Genomic DNA, 23,953 nt, shown 5'->3' on the forward strand with positions numbered 1-23,953 from the left:
CGAAAAGGTGCAAACGCATAGAAAAATCTGCATTTTCAAAAATACCCGTGTACGTGTGGACGTAGCCTCTGTGATAACTCTGTGGAAACGACTGAAAACGATGGTGTGGACGCAGAGCGTTTTCAGACTAAAACGACGTTTTCAAATGTATCCGTGCCAGTGTGGACGTAGCCTTAGCACGTCTCTCACACTTACTGCTAACAGATGGTATCTCAGGAAGGTGGAGGGAAGCATCCACACACAGAGGAGTGGGGGGGGGGGGGGGGGAGTCTTTTGTCTCTTTTTCCACTGATAGCAAGGGAGTGGGGAAAGACCCCCACTTCCTGCTGTCTTTACTATTTAGATATTTATTTTTTACTCTTGCACACTCAGCCACATATCGTTTCATTGTACATGTACAATGACAATAAAGACCTATTCTATTCTATTCTATTCTATTTCTGCGTGAGCTGGACTCAGGTGTAGCCGACTGTAGTTTCCTGTTGGTCATGTTGTTCTTGTAGACGTTATCAGGACGCTGAAACCACAGACAGACGTGGAAACAGTGACGAGGACAAACACAGAAAGATGGCTGTTAGTTCGCTCTGTAAAGGAATCACTGATCTCTTCTTCTTTCTCCCATTAGACGTCATCTCACCCCACTTAGCCCACTTAACAAGTCATCACATTATAAATATATCTTAATCTATCCCATTATCCTCAATAAAAGAGGTAAAGTGTAGTAAACACAGTTCCTCCCATCAGTAACTCACCTTCAGCAGCGCTCTGATCCTCTGCTGCTCGCAGCTTCCTGTAACAATATGACTGATTTTACAATCAAATATCAAAAACTACAAAGACAACAAACATGTGGATAAAAAAGGAGAACATGCAAGTAAGGGTTAAGATTATTCATAATACGCTGTGAACATATTTAACAAAATCATTATGTGTTTAAAAAATAAACAGTCAGAATCAGCAGTTAAACAAACCCACAAACTGAGAAAGTGAAGTTTTCTTAACTGTAAGCTTGTGTGTTGGGTGTTACTGTGTATTTGTAAGATCTGAGTATGAAAAATGATTTGATGTAAACTTGTTTTCACAGATGTGACGATGGAATTGAGATATTTTTCGCACGTGTGTTTTATCATGTAAGAAACAGCAGGAAATGCTCTGTTTAGGTGAGGGAGCTGCGGGAGGTTCAGGGCAGACGAGTCAACGCACATATATACACGAGGCTGATTTCACATCTGTACTTCAGATCGTTTCAGGACAGTTAGTCCTTCCTGTGTTTCCTGACGTCAGACCTCCACCTGTGCTGTGGGCTTTAAACTAACACTCACACAGGCTGCTGAACCAAAGCTCAGCTGTCCGTCTCTTCAGCAGGAAAGATCTTTGTGTTGGCAGAGAAAGCTTTACTGTTACACACGTGATGTAATGTTACATACGTGTACTTTACATGAACACAAGTAAAATCACTAAAATGTAATATAGCTCAGGTTCAGCACAGCCACCTTCAGCTGCTGAAGAGGAACTCAGACTGATTTGTACCTTTCGATGATGAAGAGTACGAGCGCGATCACAGCCAGCAGGACAACAAACACCACACCAGGTATTGGAGGAAGGTTACCACCAGCTGTGAAAACAGAAACATGTAGAAATCAACACGTTCTCATGTCACAAACTGTTGGTATGTTACGCGCTCTGAGGCAGGAGAGCGGGCTGGAATGACTCTATAAATGTAAGGTCATGTCTAAGGTTAGGGTCAGGGCTGAAGTAGAAAGCCGCAGAGCCAATAAAGCGTCTCACAAGGACCTTTTGTGTTACTCTGACATCCGGTTGTGACAAACTGTCGGTATGTTACGGGTTGGAAATGAGAAAGCTCTGATAGAAACATAGCTTTAAAACATGTACTTAACAACCTGTTTTTACGTATTTAAATATTTAAGTCAGTTTTCATCCTGCATATAATTTATCATGAGTGATGAGTTTGTGCTGTCAGTGAAGTGACCTGATCATGTTTCTATTAACTTTAGTTTTCACAGAATGTCACTGGGTGCTGTTGAGGTGGTGTTTTGCTTAAAAAAAAGAAAAAAAGAAAAACGTTTTACTCTCATGTTGTAACTTTATTGACTAAACATAAAAACTAGTGATGAAAGAATTCATCCACTCGGACACAAATAGAGGCGACTGTGTCATGAGATGATGAGATGAGATGATGAGATAGCCTTTATTTGTCAGTTGCAGGTCTTTTGCCCACAACCGAGATGACAGACCTTGCCGACCGTACATACAATACACAAACATCACATTGGGGAGACAGGTCAGGCTAGGTAGCGAGGAAAAAAACATTGAAATGTGTAACACAGAAGGATAATACAGGAATGCACAGATATCAACACACCATAACACAATAAACACAGACAAGCAACATGGGAAAGAGTTCCAGTGTGTACATCTGATCTGGGACCGCTGCAATCTTTCGACTGCGCCTCCAACTGACCCAATGTCCACATCAGAGGGGAGGTAAGCGTTGGAGGTGACGTTGGATCCGGGTTAGGGAGGGTGATGCGTCGGTGAGTGCTTATCAGTATCAGTATATGTATGTGTGTGTGTGTCCAGAGTTCAGCTGAGACAGTGTCCTTCGCCCTGCCAGGCTAAGTAAACAGTCTTCCAGCCAACCCAGGTGGCCTTGCATGGAATGGGAAGGAACAGACTAAACACAGTCGTTATCAGGGAGTTTTGTTCAGCTCCGGCCTTGTAGCTGGCGCCGAGAGGGTATCCACATGAAGTGATGTTATTTTTTTACTTTAGTGCGAACAGCTCATATGAATTTCAAAGCAGTTCTACAGTCCAACACTGGTCTCTTAATCTCCCGTTGGAGAGCCGCGAGCTTCGCCATACTTGCGTTCTGTGATGTTGTCATTTCTTGTGCTCAAGGAGCCGATTTCAGAGAACTCACGGCAGTGTGCCTCCCCGAGATGTCATCCAATTTTGCGCCCAGAGATGTTATTCCGGGCTAGCCCTTCCGAGATGTATCCAGTCTGCAGTCAGAGATCTTATTCTGAGTATTCACAGCAGCCGTAGCCTCTCCAAGATCTTATCCGTGCTGACTCAATGAGCCCATTTTGAGAAACTCACGCCTCTCCCATCGTTCCAATCCCAGCGGGCAGCCTTGTGGGGGTTTGAACAGCCGGTTCCGCTTTCTTAATTCTTCGATAAGTCAGGGCCAAGCCAGCTCCGATCCGCCAGAACCCTGTTACCATGGTTCCAAATAGGTAGATATCTTCAGCACTCAGGCTCACCCAAGCCCAAACTTCTCGTTAAGGGGTGTCAATTGCATTCAGGGACCAGTTGATTCAATCCATAATTCCTCTTTTAGGTTTTAGAGAACAGACTGTGAGAGAATGTTCCAGGGAAAATACAAAAAAACCACGAGACTAGACAAGGACATAATCAGGGAAGATAAGGGAGAGGAGAAAAAGTGCGTCCGCCTCCTCCGAGAGCCAAAGAAAGAAAGAAAGTCATGGTCCCCGTGTCTCTCTGGCTGCCTCACAGAGAGGTTTTGTTTTCTTTCTTTCCCTCTCCCTCACTTCTCTGCCTGGGCGGAGCTTGTTACGGGCTCCTGCTCTTGGCCCACACACCTGTGTGATCGTCACCACCTGCTGCTGTTCTGGCTGATTCCCCTGCTACTATCTAAGGCAGTTGCGCAGAGCAGCTCTCCTGAGTTTGTGCTCTCGGCTTCTTTAAAGAGCTCCCTGTGTGCATTCACCTGTGGTACTAACTACTGTTTCCTGTATGTAGATATCCTCTGGTCTTCCTGGACCAGATTACGGACCTATCGTGTGTGGCAGTGTGAGTGGCGTTTTGGAGCGATTGCGGCTGAAGAGGAGTGAGTGTGCGTGGAGGAACTGTAGCCGTGACTGAGTTGAAGTGGAAGCGTGTGTGTGGATTACCCCCTTCTCCCTGGAGCCCCACCCAACTCACTGTACATATGTAATAATAATAATAATAATGGATTGGATTTATATAGCGCTTTTCGGGACCCCGAAATAGTGTCTTTACAATGCCACTATTCATTCACTCTCACATTCACACACTGGTGGAGGCAGCTACGGTTGTAGCCACAGCTGCCCTGGGGCAGACTGACAGAAGCGAGGCTGCCATATCGCACCATCAGCCCCTCTGAGGTCTTCCATATTGTAAATAAACTGTCTTCGTTTGTGTGCAAAGAACTCTGTCTGTGCTTAAGTCCGTCCAGTCCGTGGCGGTCCTAGCCTGTTTGGCGCCCTGGTTGAACCCCCCCCCCCCCGACAAACACACACACACACACAAAACATATTAAGGATTGTACATTAACATAAAACTGTTGTACACACACACATGAAGAGAGAGAGAGTATGCATAGTATGTAAACGGCTCCCAAACAGCCATCATAATTCGTCATACAATGAGAACAGGACAAATCAACAATCAACAATGACTAATTAATATTAAAATCTGTAACATAATGTATTGTTTGGAGTTTTGTCTGTTACTGTTGCTATTTTTACCATTTCTTCTTGGAGCAACTGTAACTCACATAATTTCCTCAGAGATTAATAAAGTATTCTGATTCTGATTGTTTCAGGATGACCTGCCATTATCCAATCACACATCTGCTTACCTGCATCTTTTGTTTCTCTTCCTCTTCTTTTCTCTTTTTTCTAAACTGAGGACCTGATGACTTTGAACTTTTCTTGTCCATCTTCCATTGGTTTTAATTTTGCACTCCAGTATGAACACAAATCCCTCAACTCGAGGATCACCACAACATGATCTAACACACCTACACCTTAGTTCACAGATTCACTTTGTCTAGGGTTTATTTCTGAGATTTCACACAACCCAGGATTCAAATCATGAATACATAATGAGCTTGGATTTACAACATTATAAATGAAATGTGCTCTATTTGGAAGCAGCAGCCCCCCCTCCCCTTTCGACGGCTTGTGTGAGACTTTAAATCATCAAACTGTAAATTTTAAATTGTTATTGATCCCTTTACCCCGAGTCCTAAAGTGTATATTTATTTTCTTACTCTTCTTATATATATTGTTTGTTTACTTGCACTGCTGTAACTGGAGCCTCGTCGTCTCGTCTCTCTATAAACTGGACTGTATGTAGCGGAGATTATAAAGTTTACTTTGACTTCAGCAGCGAGCAGGCGCACCGAGGGCTCTCGCGCTCACTTTTCGTGTATAGAATTTCGAAAAAACATCGGTGCAAATTATAAGTCTGTATCATGATGTCTGGTGTTTTCGTGTTTGTTGGTTTGTTTTTATTTTGTTTTACAAAAAACAGGCTAACATTGCTGAAACATACAAACCATGGCAGGACTCAACAAATACATTTTCATTTGTATTCAAGTCATTTGAATTCTTCAGATGTTTCACCTTTTGTGTCTGAAAGTCTGTGTTTGGGGGAAAAAGTGATTTTTTTTAGGGTTTCGCAAAAGTCTCAATAAGTTTTGGAGGCTCATAATGCTTTGGCATGTTAAAACAAAACTTGAATCTTTGCAAAAATGATGATTATTATTATTATTATCACTGTTTGTATTTGAGGTTCCTTCCTGCCAAACACCACGTAGCTCATAAAGTCACAGCTCTGAGGCGACTCTGTGGAAGAAGTGTCAGCATTTAAATAATTTGTGTGTAATCATTTTTTAGAACATCGTTTACAAAAAGCAAAGTTTATCATTTAAAGTTACTTGAAACCTAAAAACAGAATCAAATTCAAATTTGAGGTTCATCCTATCAAAACACTTTACCCGTCTTTGTTTCAGTTTTGCTAAATTTAACAATTTAATTTTAAGCATCCTCTAACTTTTCAAAGCTTCTTTTTTCAGTTTGAAATTGTGGCCGGAGATCGCTCCCACATCTCTGTAGAGTTTGTTCTCAGTTTGATGACGTCTTAAAATTCTAAAAAAGGTTTTGGAAAACTGAACAAACCTCGAGTCTCCACCTGCAGGCTGTGCGGCTCAGAGAGAGTCTTCACGTTCTTCAGAGCACAGGTGTAGTTCCCAGAATCCTCTGCAGTCAGAGAGCTGAGACGGAGGGAGGGGCCAGTGTCTGAGAGGGCGTGGCCATCTTTGAACCAGGTGACCTCCAGTTGGTGGAAAGTGCAGACTGAAGCACAGAGCAGTGTGACGGTTTCACCTCTGCTCAACTTTTTATCTTCACTGGAGCTGATTATTCTCATTCTGGTCGAATCTAAAATCAAAGTGTTTATATTACTTCACACTTATTAATTCTTAATGATGAATGATTATTTGCAGAATAAAGATTTTTTGTTCTCACCAACAACTCTGACAGTCACTCCTTCCTGGTTAGTAAAATGTCCTTCACGATGATCAGCTTCCATCCTGAAGCGAAAGCTTGCGTTGTCTTCCTGCTGAACATCTCTGATCTGTAAAGTGCAGTTTGTCTTCATGTCTCCCAGATATTGATAACGAGGATCGTTGTTTGCTGAGTCACTGTCATACACAGACGGAACGATGCCATGACAGAGTGGATGGTTCTTACACCAGCGCACTCTGACGATCTTTAGAGGAACTTCTCTCCGACCATCACTGAAAGACTTCAGAGGTGTGAAGGTGCAGGGGAGGGTGACAGTGGATCCTCTGACAGCACAGGTAGACGTGAAAGGATAGATCACAGTTTGACCCACAGCACCTGAGTATGAAATATACAAAGCTGGTCAGATTAAACAAAGAATCATGGCAGGGTATTCTGGGTAGTTGTTATGGTTGCACACAAACTATCAACACAACTTTTTTATGAACATAACTCCAAATTTCGAGTTACTTTTCTCAAAATTTCAAATTATGGATATTTGTTTTTCTTGTTTTGTTGTGGGTTTTTTTAGTGGCGGAAACAGGCTTCCATACTGTAGTGTCTGCTGTTATACTGACAGGAACAAAAAAGGTACTGACAGGTACTGATGAGTTAGCAAACGCCTTGTCTTTAACCTCAAGGTCACAGTGACTACTTTTATGTAGAAATATATCAAATTAGAACAAAGCAGGAGTATCCTTTAACAAAAAAGCAGCTACATAACGTCACATGTTTGTTTGTTATTGCAGTGATGAAGCACATATTTTAAACCACGCCCACGATCCTTCCCTGAACCAAACCTTCACCACAGGACCGTCACCTCATAACAGCAACAAACAGCTGTTTATGTTTCAGCCACAAATCAACTGAGCGTCCACCTGACCTGAGCAGCCAATAGAAGAAAAGGGGGAGGAGCTTAAATTATGACTGTAGGGGGTTTGATTTGCCTGACATCCCACTGGATGCGTCACTGCAGAGCTTTTCAGGGTTCAGAGGGCGACTGTGATATTTGAGGCTTCGTACAGTCCAGATCAGAAGATTAAGATCACTTGAAAAATGGCAAAAAATCATGTTTTGCATGGTTGGATCTTAACAAGGTTCCAGGTCGAGCTTCAACATGAAACGAGGAGAAATGAGAGTGAAACAAAACATTTTTTGAACATGCAATTTATTGAAAACAAGGATTAAACTGAAACAGGATGTTTCGAAAAACAAAAATACCCACAATTTAAAGTCCATAAAACCAGTTTTAGACACCAGTACACAAACAACAGCAGTTCCTTACTTTCTAATAAGAGTTTTTGATACGATGCTAAATAAGACAAACTGTAGAGATGAAGGCAGAAACACATCTGATAAGCAGGAAGACGTCACAGCAAAGCTGGCCGGAAAAAAAGAAGAACGAAGGAACTCGAGTGTCCACCCAACAACTTCCTCAAATAACTGCCTGACTGTTCACGAGCACCGATCTCAGGAAGGAGGTACGAGAAGATCCATGAGCAAATAAAAAATTAAATAAGTGCCAATAATGAAATCAAGTAAATGTGACGTCAGTCAGAAATAAAGAGTCTGCTACAAAATGTTTGTGTGAAAACAAAAAGTTACATAAAATAACTTCTCCTTTTTATTTCCCCTCAGCAGCTTTAAGGTGGCTACAATGATCACATCCACCTCTGAAGCTGCTCGATCACTTATTGATCTTCTACATTCACACTCACATCTCTGACACATGGTTTCTGCTTTTGTGGCTTTAAACAGGATTCGGATGCAGAGCAGCAGCAGCAGCAAGTCAAAGGAAAACTCTGAACCCTGTTTTCACTGATCGCCACTAAAACAGGATCAAAATAAGACGTCCGTCTTACCTGCCAGCAGGAACATGAAGCTCCACAGAAGGTTTTTGTCCCAAACTGCCATCCTTAGTTTCTGCTGTGGCTCTGAGGAGCGAGCAGAGAAGAGCTGGATGATGAAATGAGGCTGAAGACTGAGTTGTCTCTGTGAATCTGTCGTTTCTTTTATCATCACTTCCTGATAACCACGTGATTCATTTAAAAAATAGAAACAGTTTGCAGAAACTCAGAGACCAAAGCACTCGGAGCTGCAGGAGGAGGGTTTCATATTCATTAGATTTGCAAGATGCAACAAAGAGAACGAGAACGTTGTGTAAAAATCTTTGTTTCTTGTTTTATTCAAAGTTCTGTTTCATCATTTGCATGAAATCTCTGCTGAACATTGAAAACAAGTGTGGACACAAAGACAGAAGAACGTGTTTCAGTAGTTCATCGCTAACAATCTAGGAAGTGTCCCAGATGTGCAGAAGCTCCAGATGTTGGTTTCATGTGTCAGCACCAATCGTTAAACATGGTCAGAGCTGTAATTAACGTTTATCCAATGAAAAGTGTTAAAGCATAATATATTATTTTTAGTTCGTTCAACATCTTTATCTCTTTTTTTTTTTTTGCCTTGACTGCATCAAAATAAAGTTTGTTATGATCACTGTTGGTCAAGTTACTTGAGAAAAAGTAATCAGTAACTAATTAAGTAAAACACAGCAGAAAATAAATAAAGTCAAAGACTAGTGGTCCTGTTGCTCTATTTTCACCTGTAAAGCAGGAGTGGGGTAGGCGGAGGGTTACCCTGGTGCAGGTGTGCAGCGGTCAGTGGAAGAATCCGCGAGTTTCTCTGAGTTTCCCATTACGTCGTAGCTACTCGGTGCTTGTTTGGAAGTTTAGGGTTTTTTACTGTAAAAAGAAGTTTTCTTCCCACGCACAACGGACACTAATGTTTTTGTCATTTTTTATGGAATAAACTCAAAGTAAGGTCAGTACTTCCACGCTTTAAACGCTGCACGCTCATACTCTCTCTGCACTCGATATATGATCCATTGTTGATCTGCACACAGCTGTTGTCACGAACGTCGCACTCGCTTACGTCACTGTCATGAGACATTCTCGCAAAAAATCACGGTTTTAGTAACGCAGTAACGCAGCGTTCCTACGGGAAAGTAACAGTAATCTAATTACCGTTTTTGCAATAGTAATCCCTTACTTTACTCGTTACTTGAAAAAAGTAATCAGATTACAGTAATGCGTTACTGCCCATCTCTGCTTATGATCGGTAGATTTTCTCTCATCTAAACTGCACCGAGGATTCTGTGCAGAGGAGCTTTTTTGTATTTGAACACACAGATGTGTGGATGAAGTCGTCGCTGTTACTTCTTCAGTTTCATTTTCAGCGTCTCCGTCATGATTTTATTTTTCATTCTTTAGTTTTTTTCTTTTTCTATTTATGTAAAGGTTAAATTAATAGTATCCAGAAGCTCTTTAATGAAAATTACATTTTAAAGCTAAAATCTGATTATTGTTGTCATGAATTTTTAAATTTCGATAGTTTTAGTGGTTAAACTTTATGATTGATTCATTTCTGACAGACGTCCAGCGTGTTGCTCAAATTCAGCTTCCTGTTTGTCGAATTAAAAACAGTCGAGATTTTAGTTTTACACGTTTTTTTTATTCTAATCATTCTGTTCATGTTTTGTTGTTCTTACGACAGGTTTAGTCTCAAACACGTTTCAGTCCCTGCAGGCAGAGTCTGACATCACGTCCTGTCTGCTTGTTTCAGGGAAAACAGAAACTTCCTTCATCTGTTGAGTTAAAACTGTAACACTCATTCTCAGAAGCTCGTGCCATCATCTAATGTTTCACAACTTTGTCCTACACTAAAGGGATTTGTGAGGGATGATTAAACAGACGTCAGAGCAGATTAAAATATTAATATAGTCGATGTTTTCTCTTGTTTGTTTATCAAGAGCAAACAGGAACCCTCGAGAAATTTAAAGAAAATCTTAAAATTTTTCATAAAAACTTTTTTTACAACAAACAACAACAAAAAACAGACGAATTAAAAAAAACTTTATTTTTATTTCAATTAACATAGAAGAAAAATGAAAGTTATTTTTAATAAAGTAATATGTTCATAACAAACAAAACATTTTCTAAAACAGAAGTCGTGACACTGAAACACAGACTGTACGTAGAAGATGTCCAAAGGCCCATCGTGACGCCACAGCTTCATGTTTTTAAGAGTGAGGCGGCTCTAACGGTGAAACTGAGACCACCGCAGGCTCGTAAAGCTTTCGCATCATTTAAAAATAGACTAAATAACACCTGAAAATAACAGGAGAACAACTTCCTCCTCTGACGTTCTGCAATCAAGCTGCAAAACATCTGAGGAAGTCTTAATGTGTTGCTAATCTCACTGAGCCAGCGCTGGTATAAAAAAGTGGACTCGTACAGCTCTGGCAGCCATGACAGGGTAGCGACAAGCCGGTTATTCATTTCCATTTCTGCATATGTGGCGTCTGCGTGGACGACTGAATGTGTGTGAATGCAGACAGGAAGTGCTTTTAAGGGTGAATCAGGCGTGTTGTGTTTGTGCTTTAAGTGCTCGAGTAAAGCAGAAGAAGTGTGGAAATGAGAGCAAACTCTCCTCTATCATCAGCACTTGGAAAATGAACTTCATGTTTCACTCAGCAAAGCTTCAAACTGCAGACGAGCTTTTAACTCACTGGGAAACGTTTAATGAGGTCACAGATTAAGTGAAGGTTCGGCTCATTTTCTCACCTCTTATTGAGGTTTTGCAGACGTGTGACCACTAACCAGGTGATGTTAATGTTTTACATGTGTGACAGTCACAGAGACAATGACGAGCAGTGTTGGTCAAGTTACTTAAAAAAAGTAATCAGTAACTAATTACTGATTAGTTCCCCCAAAAAGTAATCCCGTTACTTTACTGATTACTTATTTTCAAAAGTAATTAATTACTTAGTTACTTAGTTACTTTTTAAAAACACGATTTACAACCTGAATAGGTGATAAAGTGATAGATCTTTCAGCCCAATTCTACTTTTTCTGCATAATCATCATACAAAATGTAATCAAATGGAAAAGTCTCTTTTTAAAACTTGTTTTATTAGTTTTAATCTTTTAACTTTATGCATCAAGCAAACATTTTAATTATCTGCAACATTCTCTGACTGGAAGAAATTAGTTTAACATTTAAACCTATTTTCTGCACATAAAATAAAATATTTTGTGTGTTTACACTCAGTCTTTCAAATAGATGCAAGTAAAACACAGCAGAAAATAAATAAAGTCACAGACTAGCGGTCCTGTTGCTCTATTTTCACCTGTAAAGCAGGAGTGGGGTAGGCGGAGGGTTACCCTGGTGCAGGTGTGCCGTGGTCAGTGGAAGAATCCGCGAGTTTCTCTGTGAGTTTCCCTTTACGTCGTAGCTACTCGGTGCTTGTTTGGAAGTTTAGGGGTTTTTCGCTGTAAAAAGAAGTTTTCTTCCCACGCACAACGGACACTAATGTTTTTGTCACTTTTTATGGAATCAAACTCAAAGTAAGGTCAGTACTTCCACGCTTTAAACGCTGCACGCTCATACTCTCTCTGCACTCGATATATGATCCATTGTTGATCTGCACACAGCTGTTGTCACGAACGTCGCACTCGCTTACGTCACTGTCATGAGACATTCTCGCAAAAAAATCACGGTTTCAGTAACGCAGTAACGCAGCGTTCCTACGGGAAAGTAACGGTAATTTAATTACCGTTTTTGCGATAGTAATCCCTTACTTTACTCGTTACTTGAAAAAAGTAATCGGATTACAGTAACGCGTTACTGCCCATCTCAGATGACGAGTCAAATGAATTGAGTGGCAGTGATACAGGCCTGGGACCAATGAAGCTTTCCGACCCTCAACGTAATCACCTGCACGGCTATAAAAGTGAATCGTGTGCAGATCGCTCGGCTCAGATCAGGCAGCATGTGGACGACGGTTGTGGTTCAGCAACGTAAAGTTTGAGCTTTTGTTCTCAGAACAACCTGATCAGAGAAAAGCAGCTCAGACTCTGAAGAGTATAAAGTCTGCATTGGTTTAATGAGCGCTGTAAGAAGAAGTGTGCCGGGTCCTTCACTCAGACTCGAGGTTCAAACCAGCTTCCAGATGAGAAAATAATGATGTGGAATAACAGAGAGAGTGTGGAGCAGATCACGGGGAACTAAGAGGAGCCCAGAAACAAATAATTCGACTGTGAGTTATTCCCGATATGGACAGCGTTCCAGTTTGGACTGAGCTGCATTCATGACTTCCTCCACCTCACAGCACACATGCAGCACAGAGCTGCACCTTTGGTTCATCTCTCTGAAGTTTTCTAATAGTTCTGTATAAAGTCAGAGTGGAGCCGCAGCTTCATCAAACAGATTAACACAAACTGCCACAGCTCACAGCTTCCTGATTGGTGGATCGAGGGAGTGAGAGAGCTGCGGTTCATCCTCGACTGGACACTGAGGAATAGACGACGTCATCGTTGGCCACCTGCAGGCGCCTACGAACAAAAATCAAAAGAAAATGATCTGACGACAGCTCATGAATGCAGCATAGACGGACACTTCTGTGGTGTTATTGTTACACGTTGTCTTTCATCACTGTCTGTTTGTCGCAGCGGCTTCAGTGTCACCGCCACAAATCTGAGGTGTCTGTTGTTTGTGCGACGACACAAACGTGAGTGTTTAAATGTTTCCATCGCTGCGTCCTACCTGCCCTCCTGTTCCTTCTGTTTGAACTGGACGGAGGCGTAGCTGACGTCCTCCGCGGCTCGGCCGGGTTCCTGCTGCTGAGCCTCGGTTTGTGCAGACTTCACGATGTTGCTGTAGATGCTATCAGGATGCTGAGAAGCACAGCAGGGAAACAAAGAGATCAGACGACTGAGGATCCAGAATCAAAGCAGCACACTTTCAATCAATGCACATGTTTTGAACTCAAGCTTGCTAAAATAATAAACTATACATAATGTCACATCACATCCTATAAGATTCATCCATCCATCTTCATCCGCTTTATCCGAGGCCGGGTCGCGGGGGCAGCAGCCTAAGCAGAGAGGCCCAGACCTCCCTCTCCCCAGCCACCTCCTCCAGCTTATCCGGGGAACACCAAGGCGTTCCCAGGCCAGCCGAGAGATATAATCTCTCCAGCGTGTCCTGGGTCTGCCCCGGGGCCTCCTCCCGGTGGGACATGCCCGGATCACCTCACCCAGGGGGCATCCTTGTCAGATGCCCGAACCACCTCAGCTGGCTCCTTTCCATGTGGAGCAGCAGTGGCTCTACTCTGAGCCCCTCCCGGATGGCCGAACTTCTCACCCTATCTCTAAGGGAGAGGCCAGCCACCCTTCAGAGGAAGCTCATTTCCTATAAGATTCATTCATAGTAAAGTCCTCCCAGCACCAACTCACCTTCTGCTCCGGATCACCTCCCACAGCGCTCTGATCCTCTGCTGCTGCCAGCTTCCTGCAACAGTATCAGTATTTATGAGAATCACACAACAGGACTGTAGAAAACAGACACAAAGACAGAAAATATTATGTTTCCATGTGATTATAAATTACACACATTAGTAGGTTAGGAGTTAGAAAACATGCTGTGATGTCAGACTTGATCAGCTGATGTTGTATTGATTGTTTTGTCTCTTATTAATATGAGAAACTACTCAGATTATTAAGTATTTAACAGAACGTTTGTCTCTTAATCAACTCTTTCATTCTTGGGCTGCAGTTTGTACCTGCATGAGCCTGTGGTGGAAACGTCTTTATTCATGTAAAGGAAAATATTAACATGAGGAAGCATAATCATGTCTAAACGTTATCACACTGTGCTTCTGCATTTTCTCATTTATTACCAGAGATGGGCAGTAACGCGTTACTGTAATCCGATTACTTTTTTCAAGTAACGAGTAAAGTAAGGGATTACTATTGCAAAAACAGTAATTAGATTACCGTTACTTTCCCGTAGGAACGCTGCGTTACTGCGTTACTAAAACCGTGATTTTTTTGCGAGAATGTCTCATGACAGTGACGTAAGCGAGTGCGACGTTCGTGACAACAGCTGTGTGCAGATCAACAATGGATCATATATCGAGTGCAGAGAGAGTATGAGCGTGCAGCGTTTAAAGCGTGGAAGTACTGACCTTACTTTGAGTTTGATTCCATAAAAAGTGACAAAAACATTAGTGTCCGTTGTGCGTGGGAAGAAAACTTCTTTTTACAGCGAAAAAACCCCTAAACTTCCAAACAAGCACCGAGTAGCTACGACGTAATGGGAAACTCACAGAGAAACTCGCGGATTCTTCCACTGACCGCTGCACACCTGCACCAGGGTAACCCTCCGCCTACCCCACTCCTGCTTTACAGGTGAAAATAGAGCAACAGGACCGCTAGTCTTTGACTTTATTTATTTTCTGCTGTGTTTTACTTGCATCTATTTGAAAGACTGAGTGTAAACACAAAAAATATTTTATTTTATGTGCTGGAATGTGCAGAAAATAGGTTTAAATGTTAAACTAATTTCTTCCAGTCAGAGAATGTTGCAGATAATTAAATTTTTGCTTGATGCATAAAGTTAAAAGATTAAAACTAATAAAACAAGTTTTAAAAAGAGACTTTTCCATTTGATTACATTTTGTATGATGATTATGCAGAAAAAGTAGAATTGGGCTGAAAGATCTATTTATCACCTATTCAGGTTGTAAATCGTGTTTTTAAAAAGTAACTAAGTAACTAAGTAATAATTACTTTTGAAAATAAGTAATCAGTAAAGTAACGGGATTACTTTTTTGGGGAAGTAATCAGTAATTAGTTACTGATTACTTTTTTTAAGTAACTTGACCAACACTGTTTATTACAAGTACAATTTAAAGGGATTTGATCAGATGATATTTTCCAGATTGATATAAATATACAGCAAACACATTTTATTTTATTATTAATTATTTAAAAAATAAACCTTTGATTTGATATATTTAAGGTGAATGTGTGCTTCGTGTTTACTGAGGATAAAGTGTGAAATCCACACCAACTTCACATAATTTGGTTCTTTGCTAAAGTAAAACCACAAAAACATGAAATAGTTCAAACGCTCGACTCTGTTTCTGCACCTTTTGATGATGAAGATGAAGAGTACGAGCAGGATCACAGCCAGCAGGAGACCAAACACCACACCAAGTACCAGACGAAGGACACCATCAGCTGCTAGAACACAAACAACAGATCATGGGTGACATCACTGGGTGCAGATTTCTGAAAGTGAACAAAGCTCTTCACGTGTTTTACATGTGGTTCATTTATAAGCTGAGTATAAAAACAGCGCGTGCATGAAGGAGTTTTTCCAGATGCAAATGTCCCAGTTTTATTCTGCTGCTGATCTGGAGATGATTTGGTGTCAGGCGGACCATCATTGTCGTGTGTTTGCAGTTTGATGACGTCTCAACATTTTTTAAAAAGCTTGAGAAAACTGAACAAACCTCCAGCCTCCACCTGCAGGCTGTGCGGCTCAGAGAGAGTCTCCATGATGCTCTTCAGAGCACAGGTGTAGTTCCCAGAATCCTCTGCAGTCAGAGGGCTGAGACGGAGGGAGGGGCCAGTGTCTGAGAGGGCGTGGCCATCTTTGAACCAGGTGACCTCCAGTTGGTGGAAAGTGCAGACTGAAGCACAGAGCAGTGTGACGGTTTCACCTCTGCTCAACTTTTTATCATCACTGGAGCTGATTATTCTCATTCTGGTCGAATCTAAAATCAAAGTGTTTATATTACTTCACACTTATTAATTCTTAATGATGAATGATTATTTGCAGAATTAAGATTTTTTGTTCTCACCATCAACTCTGACAGTCACTCCTGTCATGTTAGTAAAATGTCCTTCATAATGATCAGCTTCCATCCTGAAGCGAAAGCTTGCGTGGTCTCCCTGCTGAACATCTCTGATCTGTAAAGTGCAGTTTGTCTTCATGTCTCCCAGATATTGATAACGAGGATCGTTGTTTGCTGAGTTACTGTCATACACAGACGGAGTGCTTTCCTGACAGACTGTATGGTTCTTACACCAGCGCACTCTGACGATCTTTAGAGGAACTTCTCTCCGACCATCACTGAAAGACTTCAGAGGTGTGAAGGTGCAGGGGAGGGTGACAGTGGATCCTCTGACAGCACAGGTAGACGTGAAAGGATAGATCACAGTTTGACCCACAGCACCTGAGTATGAAATATACAAAGTTGGTCAGATTAAGCAAAGAATCACAGCAGGGTATTCTGGGTAGTTGTTATGGTTGCACACAAACTATCAACACAACTTTTTTATGATTGGTTTGCATCAAAATTCAGTTTTTGACCCTGCAGTTCAACCTTCAAACAGTCGCTCATGCTGTGATATGATAACGTGCAGCAGTTCACTGCAGCCCTGCAGACGCTGAAACACAGAGTGACCTGCTATAAACAAAGGGCTGCAAACTTTCTATAGGTCATTATTGCTTATGTTGATGATTATGTTCTTTCAGTGATGTCAGTTTTTAACTGACAGCAGGCTTTACTGGGTGGAGTGACACTGCAAGGACTGTAGACGGAAATCAGGTCAAAAACTCTGGACACTAAAGGATTATGTAGATTCCCTACAGACGGAGCAGCAACAAAGATGGGAAATATATGCTGAGTTAGAATATACCAGGATTACAGCTGGATAACCTCATCCTGTTTTAAACCACACCAATGTTTCCCTGAAGCAAACCAAACCTGAACCAACAAACAGACGTCCATGTTTAGAAACCGGCTGAGCCTCCGCCCACGCTGCACCCTCATCATCAGAGACAAATACGACATTCAAAGTACCCTCAGATATAATCAGTGAGAGCGTTCTGCAACAGCAAAGATAGCGATAGTTTAACACAGCAAATATTTTAAGTTCTTTTGTTTGTTTGTTTTTTAAAAAGACTTTTACTCCTTAAATCACATTTTAAAGTGTCTGTCTGGACTTTTTAAGGCTTCCTTCATCTTTCTTGTCTCCTTTGTCTCTCTGCTGCTGCTGCTAACCTCAGTACACCACGCTGAAGGATTTCTCAGTCTGTCAGTGCATCCAGAGGACAGACTGAGGAGACTTTGAGGAGAAGCTAAACCAGCTTGTTTCATGGATGAACAGAGTGGCTGCAGCAAAAGGCAACATGAGATAAATGAAGAGTCTAAAGATAACATTTTGAGCTGGAAACAAGCAGCATGAGTCCAGTTTGTTCAATTCTTAATACAAGTTCATTCAGACCTGTGTGTATTGAATTGCATTAACACCACGTTAGTGCAGAAACATGTTTTATTTAATACTCATATACTAATTCAGAAAAGTCTTTCAGGAAAATGTCAAATTCATCAGTAGTGTTGCATGAGCACTGGTTATACATCATTAAAAAAGTTATTTTAAGACAGCAGTACGAGTAAAACTGTGCCCTTACTCTGTAATATTACTGTATATTCAGCAGAAGAAGTGATGCAAGTAAGAAAAACAGGAAGTCTGCTAAAGCAGCTCAGGACTGTGCCACGGCAGCTCGCCCGACGCGGAGGAAAGCAGAAGTTTATTTAACCGAGATGGTCCCGACCTGCCGAGTTAGCTGTGGGGCTGGTTACCAGCTTTCAACATGGCGGTCACTCCTATGCTCAACTTCTGTACACAGTTTGTGTTTTTGAAAGTTATTAAACATGTTTGCTGCAAAATCCTTCAGCCTGGAGACGCGTCAAAGGAACCATTAACAGCCCAGGAGTCATGCCCAGTTTAATTAAACTTCAGTGCACATCTGTATTTAAACTCTTCATGTAACACATCAGCACGAGGGTGTGGGGATGCACATCAGCTGAAAATCCTACTCAGTAATTTCTGTGTTTCTTTATGACCGTGCTCCCTGCTATTCCAAATAAATCCTGCAAAGTCCTGATGCTCAAGCATCCAGGTAAGGAAATCCCAAAACATGGATTCTGTTCATCTGGATGTTTTCAGTGGGAGAAACGTTTCATCATCATCATCATCCAAGTGACTTCTTCAGTCTCAGCTGACTGCAGGTTTCCACCCTTACACATAATGACTGACACTGGCACCACTGACCAACTACGGGCTGTGAGATCAGTTTCATGCTCATTGATATGCATGACTATTGATCAACGGTGATTTATCAGCCGTCCTGGAAACACAGGTGAAGCAGCAGGCAGCAACGTCGCATTAAACAGGCGCAGCTCACCTGTGTAACAGCTGCACCAGCTTTCAGAGCACCGACAGCAACAAGCTTTTATTTACACAACCGACAGCACAACAGGGAAGAAGGAAAAGAGAAGTAATGAGAACAGATGCGTTTTTATATCCCTGCAGTAAAAGTACTCTTAAAGTAAACTTGGGTTTAAAATGTCACTAACAGACAGAAATAATCCGTCTGTTATAAAATACTCGAGTTTCATTTAGAAAGCCTTCTCCTTTCGTTTCCCCTCCAGCAGCTCCGAGCTCTTTGAAACGATCGTTAACCCTCCCTGTGTGATAACATCAGCTTGTTTCACATCGTCATTAATTTGACGTGATTCGAATCATTTCTCAGATTTAATACGTTTGTAGATTTGGAAACAGTTTGCAGACAGAGCAGCAGCGAGTGAAAGCACAACTTCACAGATCCGTCATTAACAAGAATAAAAACATCTTTTCAGTTTTACCTGCCAGCAGGAACACGAAGCTCCACAGACTCATTTCACCATAAACTGACATGTTCGGGTTTCTGTTGAGCTTCTCTGGGTTTCGTCTGTAATCAGAGAGCGAAGCTGAGAAATGATGATGCCTCGTTTTTGTTTTGAGGAACCCTCCTCTCTGACTTGGCTCTGTTAGTCGGACCAGCCCCGCTCCTTTTGGAGTTACTTCCTTTCACATTTTATATGCGATCAGGCCTGAAATCATTCGTGCAAAGAAAAAGAAAAAACAAGAAAACAGACTGAAAGATTCTCAACAAGATGAAGTTTGTTTTTATCACAGAAACACAAGAGAGTTGTCAGTCTGGACAAAAACGAAGCACTGCTTTGAAAATGAAAAATTCTGCAAGTTTTTTTCTTCCTCTTTTCTATTTCAGAAGCACAAGGAGATGTTGCAACAGAGCACAGAGAGTTTGCACAATCATGAGCTCTGCAGAGCAAATATAGATCTAAAAAGGTTTCAGACCGACACAAGTGCAGAGGACAGACAGCATAACGAGGAGAGGGAATCAGGAAGTGGCAATCTGCGGCTTCTCCTGTGGTCGCTGCGTTTACTTCGGCTTCAGAAGTGGCTCCAGCTTCGACTGGCTACTGAAGAGCCTGAAGGAGACTGAAAACATCTGTCCATCTTCCCCGTCCTCCTGTGTCTTTTGTTTGGCATGGACGGTGGAGATGATGTCCAGACGCTGATGTCCCCCACAGCTCGGCTGCTTTCACGTTGGCGACCTTCATGTTGGGCGTTGCTGTGAATCTTATCAGCAAGCTGAAGACCGCAGACAGAAATAAAACACAGAATGCTCTTCAGGAGTTAACTCTTTGCAGGGTTGTTGTGCATCCTGTATTTGTATCATTGTTGTGCCTCATCGTTACATCTAAACGATGCTAAGAATACATTTGTTTATTTTGTGGGTTTGATTGTGTGAAGTCATCTTACAGGAAGTGTTGTCTCGCTGACCTGGTTCTCCAAAACTGCCCAGAAACTTTTCTTTTTTGGTACTTCCTCTGAAAACAGCCTTCACACTCGAATCAGCCCACGTCCTCAAGGTGAGAAATTAAAAAAACGTTTTTCTAAACTTTGAGATGAGGAAGAAACTGAGCTGCATCCTGCTGCTGCAGCTTCATCAGCAGGATGCAGCTAAAAAATCCATATTTACAAAATGATGCAACAAGAACAAAACTGCTGCTCAGGGAAGAGTAAAGTTGAGAGTAGTAGCACCATCACCAGTAGGTGGTAGGGTAAAGTGTCTTGCCCAAGGACACAACGACCAGGGGATCCGGGGATCGAACCGGCGACCTTCCGGTTACAGATGCACTTCCCAACCAACTGAGCCACGTTGCCCCAAGTACAGAGTACAGAGTACAGTTGAGGGTAGAGAGTAGAGTACAGAGTAGAGTACAGAGTACTGAGTACAGTACAGAGTAGAGTACAGTGCAGAGTACAGAGTACAGTACAGTACAGTGTACAGAGTACAATTGAGAGTACAGTACAGAGTACAGTTGAGAGTACAGAGTACAGTACAGTACAGTACAGTACAGAGTAGAGTACAGTACAGAGTAGAGTACAGTACAGAGTAGAGTACAGAGTACAGTACAGTACAGAGTACAGTACAGAGTACAGAGTACAGTACAGAGTACAGAGTAGAGTACAGTACAGAGTACAGTACAGAGTACAGTACAGAGTAGAGTACAGTACAGAGTAGAGTACAGAGTACAGAGTACAGTACAGAGTACAGAGTAGAGTACAGTACAGAGTACAGAGTACAGTACAGTACAGAGTACAGAGTAGAGTACAGTACAGAGTACAGAGTAGAGAGTACAGAGTACAGTGCAGAGTACAGTGCAGAGTACAGTGCAAAACAGAGTACAGTACAGAGTACAGAGTCCAGTACAGAGTACAGTACAGTACAGAGTACAGTACAGAGTACAGAGTAGAGTACAGTACAGAGTACAGAGTAGAGTACAGAGTACAGTACAGTACAGAGTACAGAGTAGAGTACAGTACAGAGTACAGAGTAGAGAGTACAGAGTCCAGTGCAGAGTCCAGTGCAGAGTACAGAGTAGAGTACAGAGTACAGTACAGTACAGAGTACAGTACAGAGTACAGAGTAGAGTACAGTACAGAGTACAGAGTAGAGTACAGAGTACAGTACAGAGTACAGAGTACAGTACAGAGTACAGTGCAGAGTACAGAGTACAGAGTAGAGTACAGTGCAGAGTACAGTACAGTACAGAGTACAGTACTGAGTCCAGAGTACAGTACAGAGTACAGAGTCCAGAGTACAGTACAGAGTCCAGAGTACAGTACAGAGTACAGAGTCCAGAGTACAGTACAGTACAGAACAGAGTACAGTACAGAGTACAGAGTACAGTACAGAGTACAGAGTACAGAGTCCAGAGTCCAGAGTACAGTACAGAGTACAGTGCAGAGTACAGAGTACAGTACAGAGTACAGTGCAGAGTACAGAGTACAGAGTAGAGTACAGTGCAGAGTACAGTACAGTACAGAGTACAGTACTGAGTCCAGAGTACAGTACAGAGTCCAGAGTACAGTACAGAGTACAGTGCAGAGTACAGAGTACAGTACAGAGTACAGTGCAGAGTACAGAGTACAGAGTGCAGAGTACAGTACAGTACAGAGTACAGTGCAGAGTACAGTACAGTACAGAGTCCAGAGTCCAGAGTCCAGAGTGCAGAGTACAGTACAGAGTCCAGAGTACAGTACAGAGTCCAGTGCAGAGTACAGTACAGAGTACACAGTACAGAGTACAGTACAGAGTCCAGAGTACAGAGTACAGAGTCCAGAGTCCAGAGTACAGTACAGAGTACAGTACAGAGTACAGTACTGAGTACAGTACTGAGTACAGTACTGAGTACAGTACAGAGTACAGAGTGCAGAGTGCAGAGTACAGTGCAGAGTACAGAGTACAGTGCAGAGTACAGTGCAGAGTACAGAGTACAGTACAGAGTACAGTACAGAGTACAGTACTGAGTACAGTACAGAGTACAGAGTGCAGAGTACAGAGTACAGTGCAGAGTACAGTGCAGAGTACAGAGTACAGAGTACAGTGCAGAGTACAGTACAGAGTACAGTGCAGAGTACAGAGTGCAGAGTACAGTACAGAGTACAGAGTACAGTACAGAGTACAGAGTACAGAGCACAGTACAGAGTACAGAGTACAGTGCAGAGTACAGTGCAGAGTACAATGTACAGAGTACAGTACAGAGTACAGTACAGAGTACAGAGTACAGAGTACAGTGTACAGTACAGAGTACAGTACAGAGTACAGAGTACAGAGTACAGTACAGAGTACAGAGTACAGAGTACAGTGCAGAGTACAGAGTACAGTGCAGAGTACAGTGTACAGAGTACAGTACAGAGTACAGAGTACAGTGCAGAGTACAGTGTACAGAGTACAGTACAGAGTACAGAGTACAGTGTACAGTACAGAGTACAGAGTACAGAGTACAGTGTACAGAGTACAGTACAGAGTACAGTACAGAGTACAGAGTACAGTACAGAGTACAGAGTACAGAGTACAGAGTACAGTACAGAGTACAGAGTACAGAGTACAGAACAGAGTACAGTACTGAGTACAGTACAGAGTACAGAGTGCAGAGTGCAGAGTACAGTGCAGAGTACAGTACAGAGTACAGAACAGAGTACAGAGTACAGAGTACAGTGCAGAGTACAGAACAGAGTACAGAGTACAGAGTACAGTGCAGAGTACAGAACAGAGTACAGAGTACAGAGTACAGTGCAGAGTACAGAACAGAGTACAGTACTGAGTACAGTACAGAGTACAGAGTGCAGAGTGCAGAGTACAGTGCAGAGTACAGAGTACAGAGTACAGTGCAGAGTACAGTACAGAGTACAGAGTACAGTACAGAGTACAGAGTACAGAGTACAGAGTACAGTACAGAGTACAGAGTACAGAGTACAGAACAGAGTACAGTACTGAGTACAGTACAGAGTACAGAGTACAGAGTGCAGAGTACAGAGTACAGTGCAGAGTACAGTACAGAGTACAGAACAGAGTACAGAGTACAGAGTACAGTGCAGAGTACAGAACAGAGTACAGAGTACAGAGTACAGTGCAGAGTACAGAACAGAGTACAGAATACAGAGTACAGAACAGAGTACAGAGAGTTCAGTCAGACATGTTTCAGTGTCAGTGAAGAAATTATTTAAACTACACAAACATAAGAGGAAATCTCATATTTACAGTCGTCGCTGTGCTGCGAGGAGACTCGAGCAACGAATGTAGACCAAACAAAGCGCAGAAACAAACTCAGTATTAAGTGAAAGCGAGACGTTTATTATGGCTGATGGAGAAATACAAAGAGAACCGAGAAAAACAAACTATAACAAAAACTGGAAAAACTAAAACTAAAGATGAAAAACCCTAAATGTGAAACTTGGCATACATAGATACCTGGAACATGGAGACAACAGACGACCTGACACTGAAGACAGGAAGACAGAGGACCTACAGCAGGTCCAGTTAGCATCAGCTGAGGCTGAGAAGAGTCCCACAGGTCTGGAAAACCTCCTGTGTGGTACCAGTGCCAAGGACTCCACATCCCAATGACCTCAACAGCTACAGGCCGGTGGCTCTGACATCCCACCTGATCAAGACCCTGGACACCGGTCCTGGTTCAGCCCCTGGTGAGCTCATCACTGGAACCACTTCAGTTTGCCTACCAGCCTGACACCTGGAGACCGCTGGGAGCACTGGAGACCGCTGGGAGCACTGTGAGAATCATGTTCTTTGATTTCTCCAGTGCCTTCAACACCATTCTTCCCACAGTCCTGAAGGACAAGCTGGAGACTCAGGAGTGGACCGTCACTTCACTACATGGATCCTGGACTACCTCACTGACCGACCACAGTATGTGAGAACTCAGGGCTGTGTGTCGGACAGGATCGTCTGCAGTACGGGGGCCCCACAGGGAACGCTTCTGGCTCCGTTCCTCTTCACCATCTACACTGCAGACTTCTCCCACAACTCCA

At 42.4% G+C, this 23,953-nt stretch overlaps 2 protein-coding genes across 2 annotated transcripts; both read right to left on the bottom strand.

The window, feature by feature from the left end:
* Positions 1 to 269: 269 nt before the first annotated feature.
* Positions 270 to 8,322, bottom strand: LOC118455931 (B-cell receptor CD22-like). Its single transcript, XM_087847867.1, has 6 exons — positions 8,216 to 8,322; positions 6,318 to 6,692; positions 5,970 to 6,230; positions 1,531 to 1,615; positions 753 to 790; positions 270 to 517 (listed from the first exon to the last, which is right to left on the bottom strand). The coding sequence occupies exons 1-6, from the start codon at positions 8,265 to 8,267 to the stop codon at positions 510 to 512; spliced, it is 819 nt and encodes a 272-aa protein (XP_087703993.1). The 5' UTR covers positions 8,268 to 8,322; the 3' UTR covers positions 270 to 509.
* A 3,749-nt stretch (positions 8,323 to 12,071) lies between these two features.
* LOC148100725 (uncharacterized) lies at positions 12,072 to 19,049 on the bottom strand. The gene is made up of 7 exons (XM_087848545.1): positions 18,913 to 19,049; positions 16,060 to 16,434; positions 15,709 to 15,972; positions 15,343 to 15,433; positions 13,646 to 13,700; positions 12,954 to 13,084; positions 12,072 to 12,742 (listed from the first exon to the last, which is right to left on the bottom strand). Exons 1-7 carry the CDS (start codon positions 18,962 to 18,964, stop codon positions 12,685 to 12,687), a joined length of 1,026 nt encoding a protein of 341 aa, XP_087704671.1. The 5' UTR covers positions 18,965 to 19,049; the 3' UTR covers positions 12,072 to 12,684.
* Between the last annotated feature and the right edge of the window lie 4,904 nt (positions 19,050 to 23,953).

Source organism: Neolamprologus brichardi, chromosome 11, assembly GCF_056152115.1.
Source record: "Neolamprologus brichardi isolate AB-2024 chromosome 11, ASM5615211v1, whole genome shotgun sequence".
Taxonomy (NCBI): Eukaryota; Metazoa; Chordata; class Actinopteri; order Cichliformes; family Cichlidae; genus Neolamprologus; species Neolamprologus brichardi.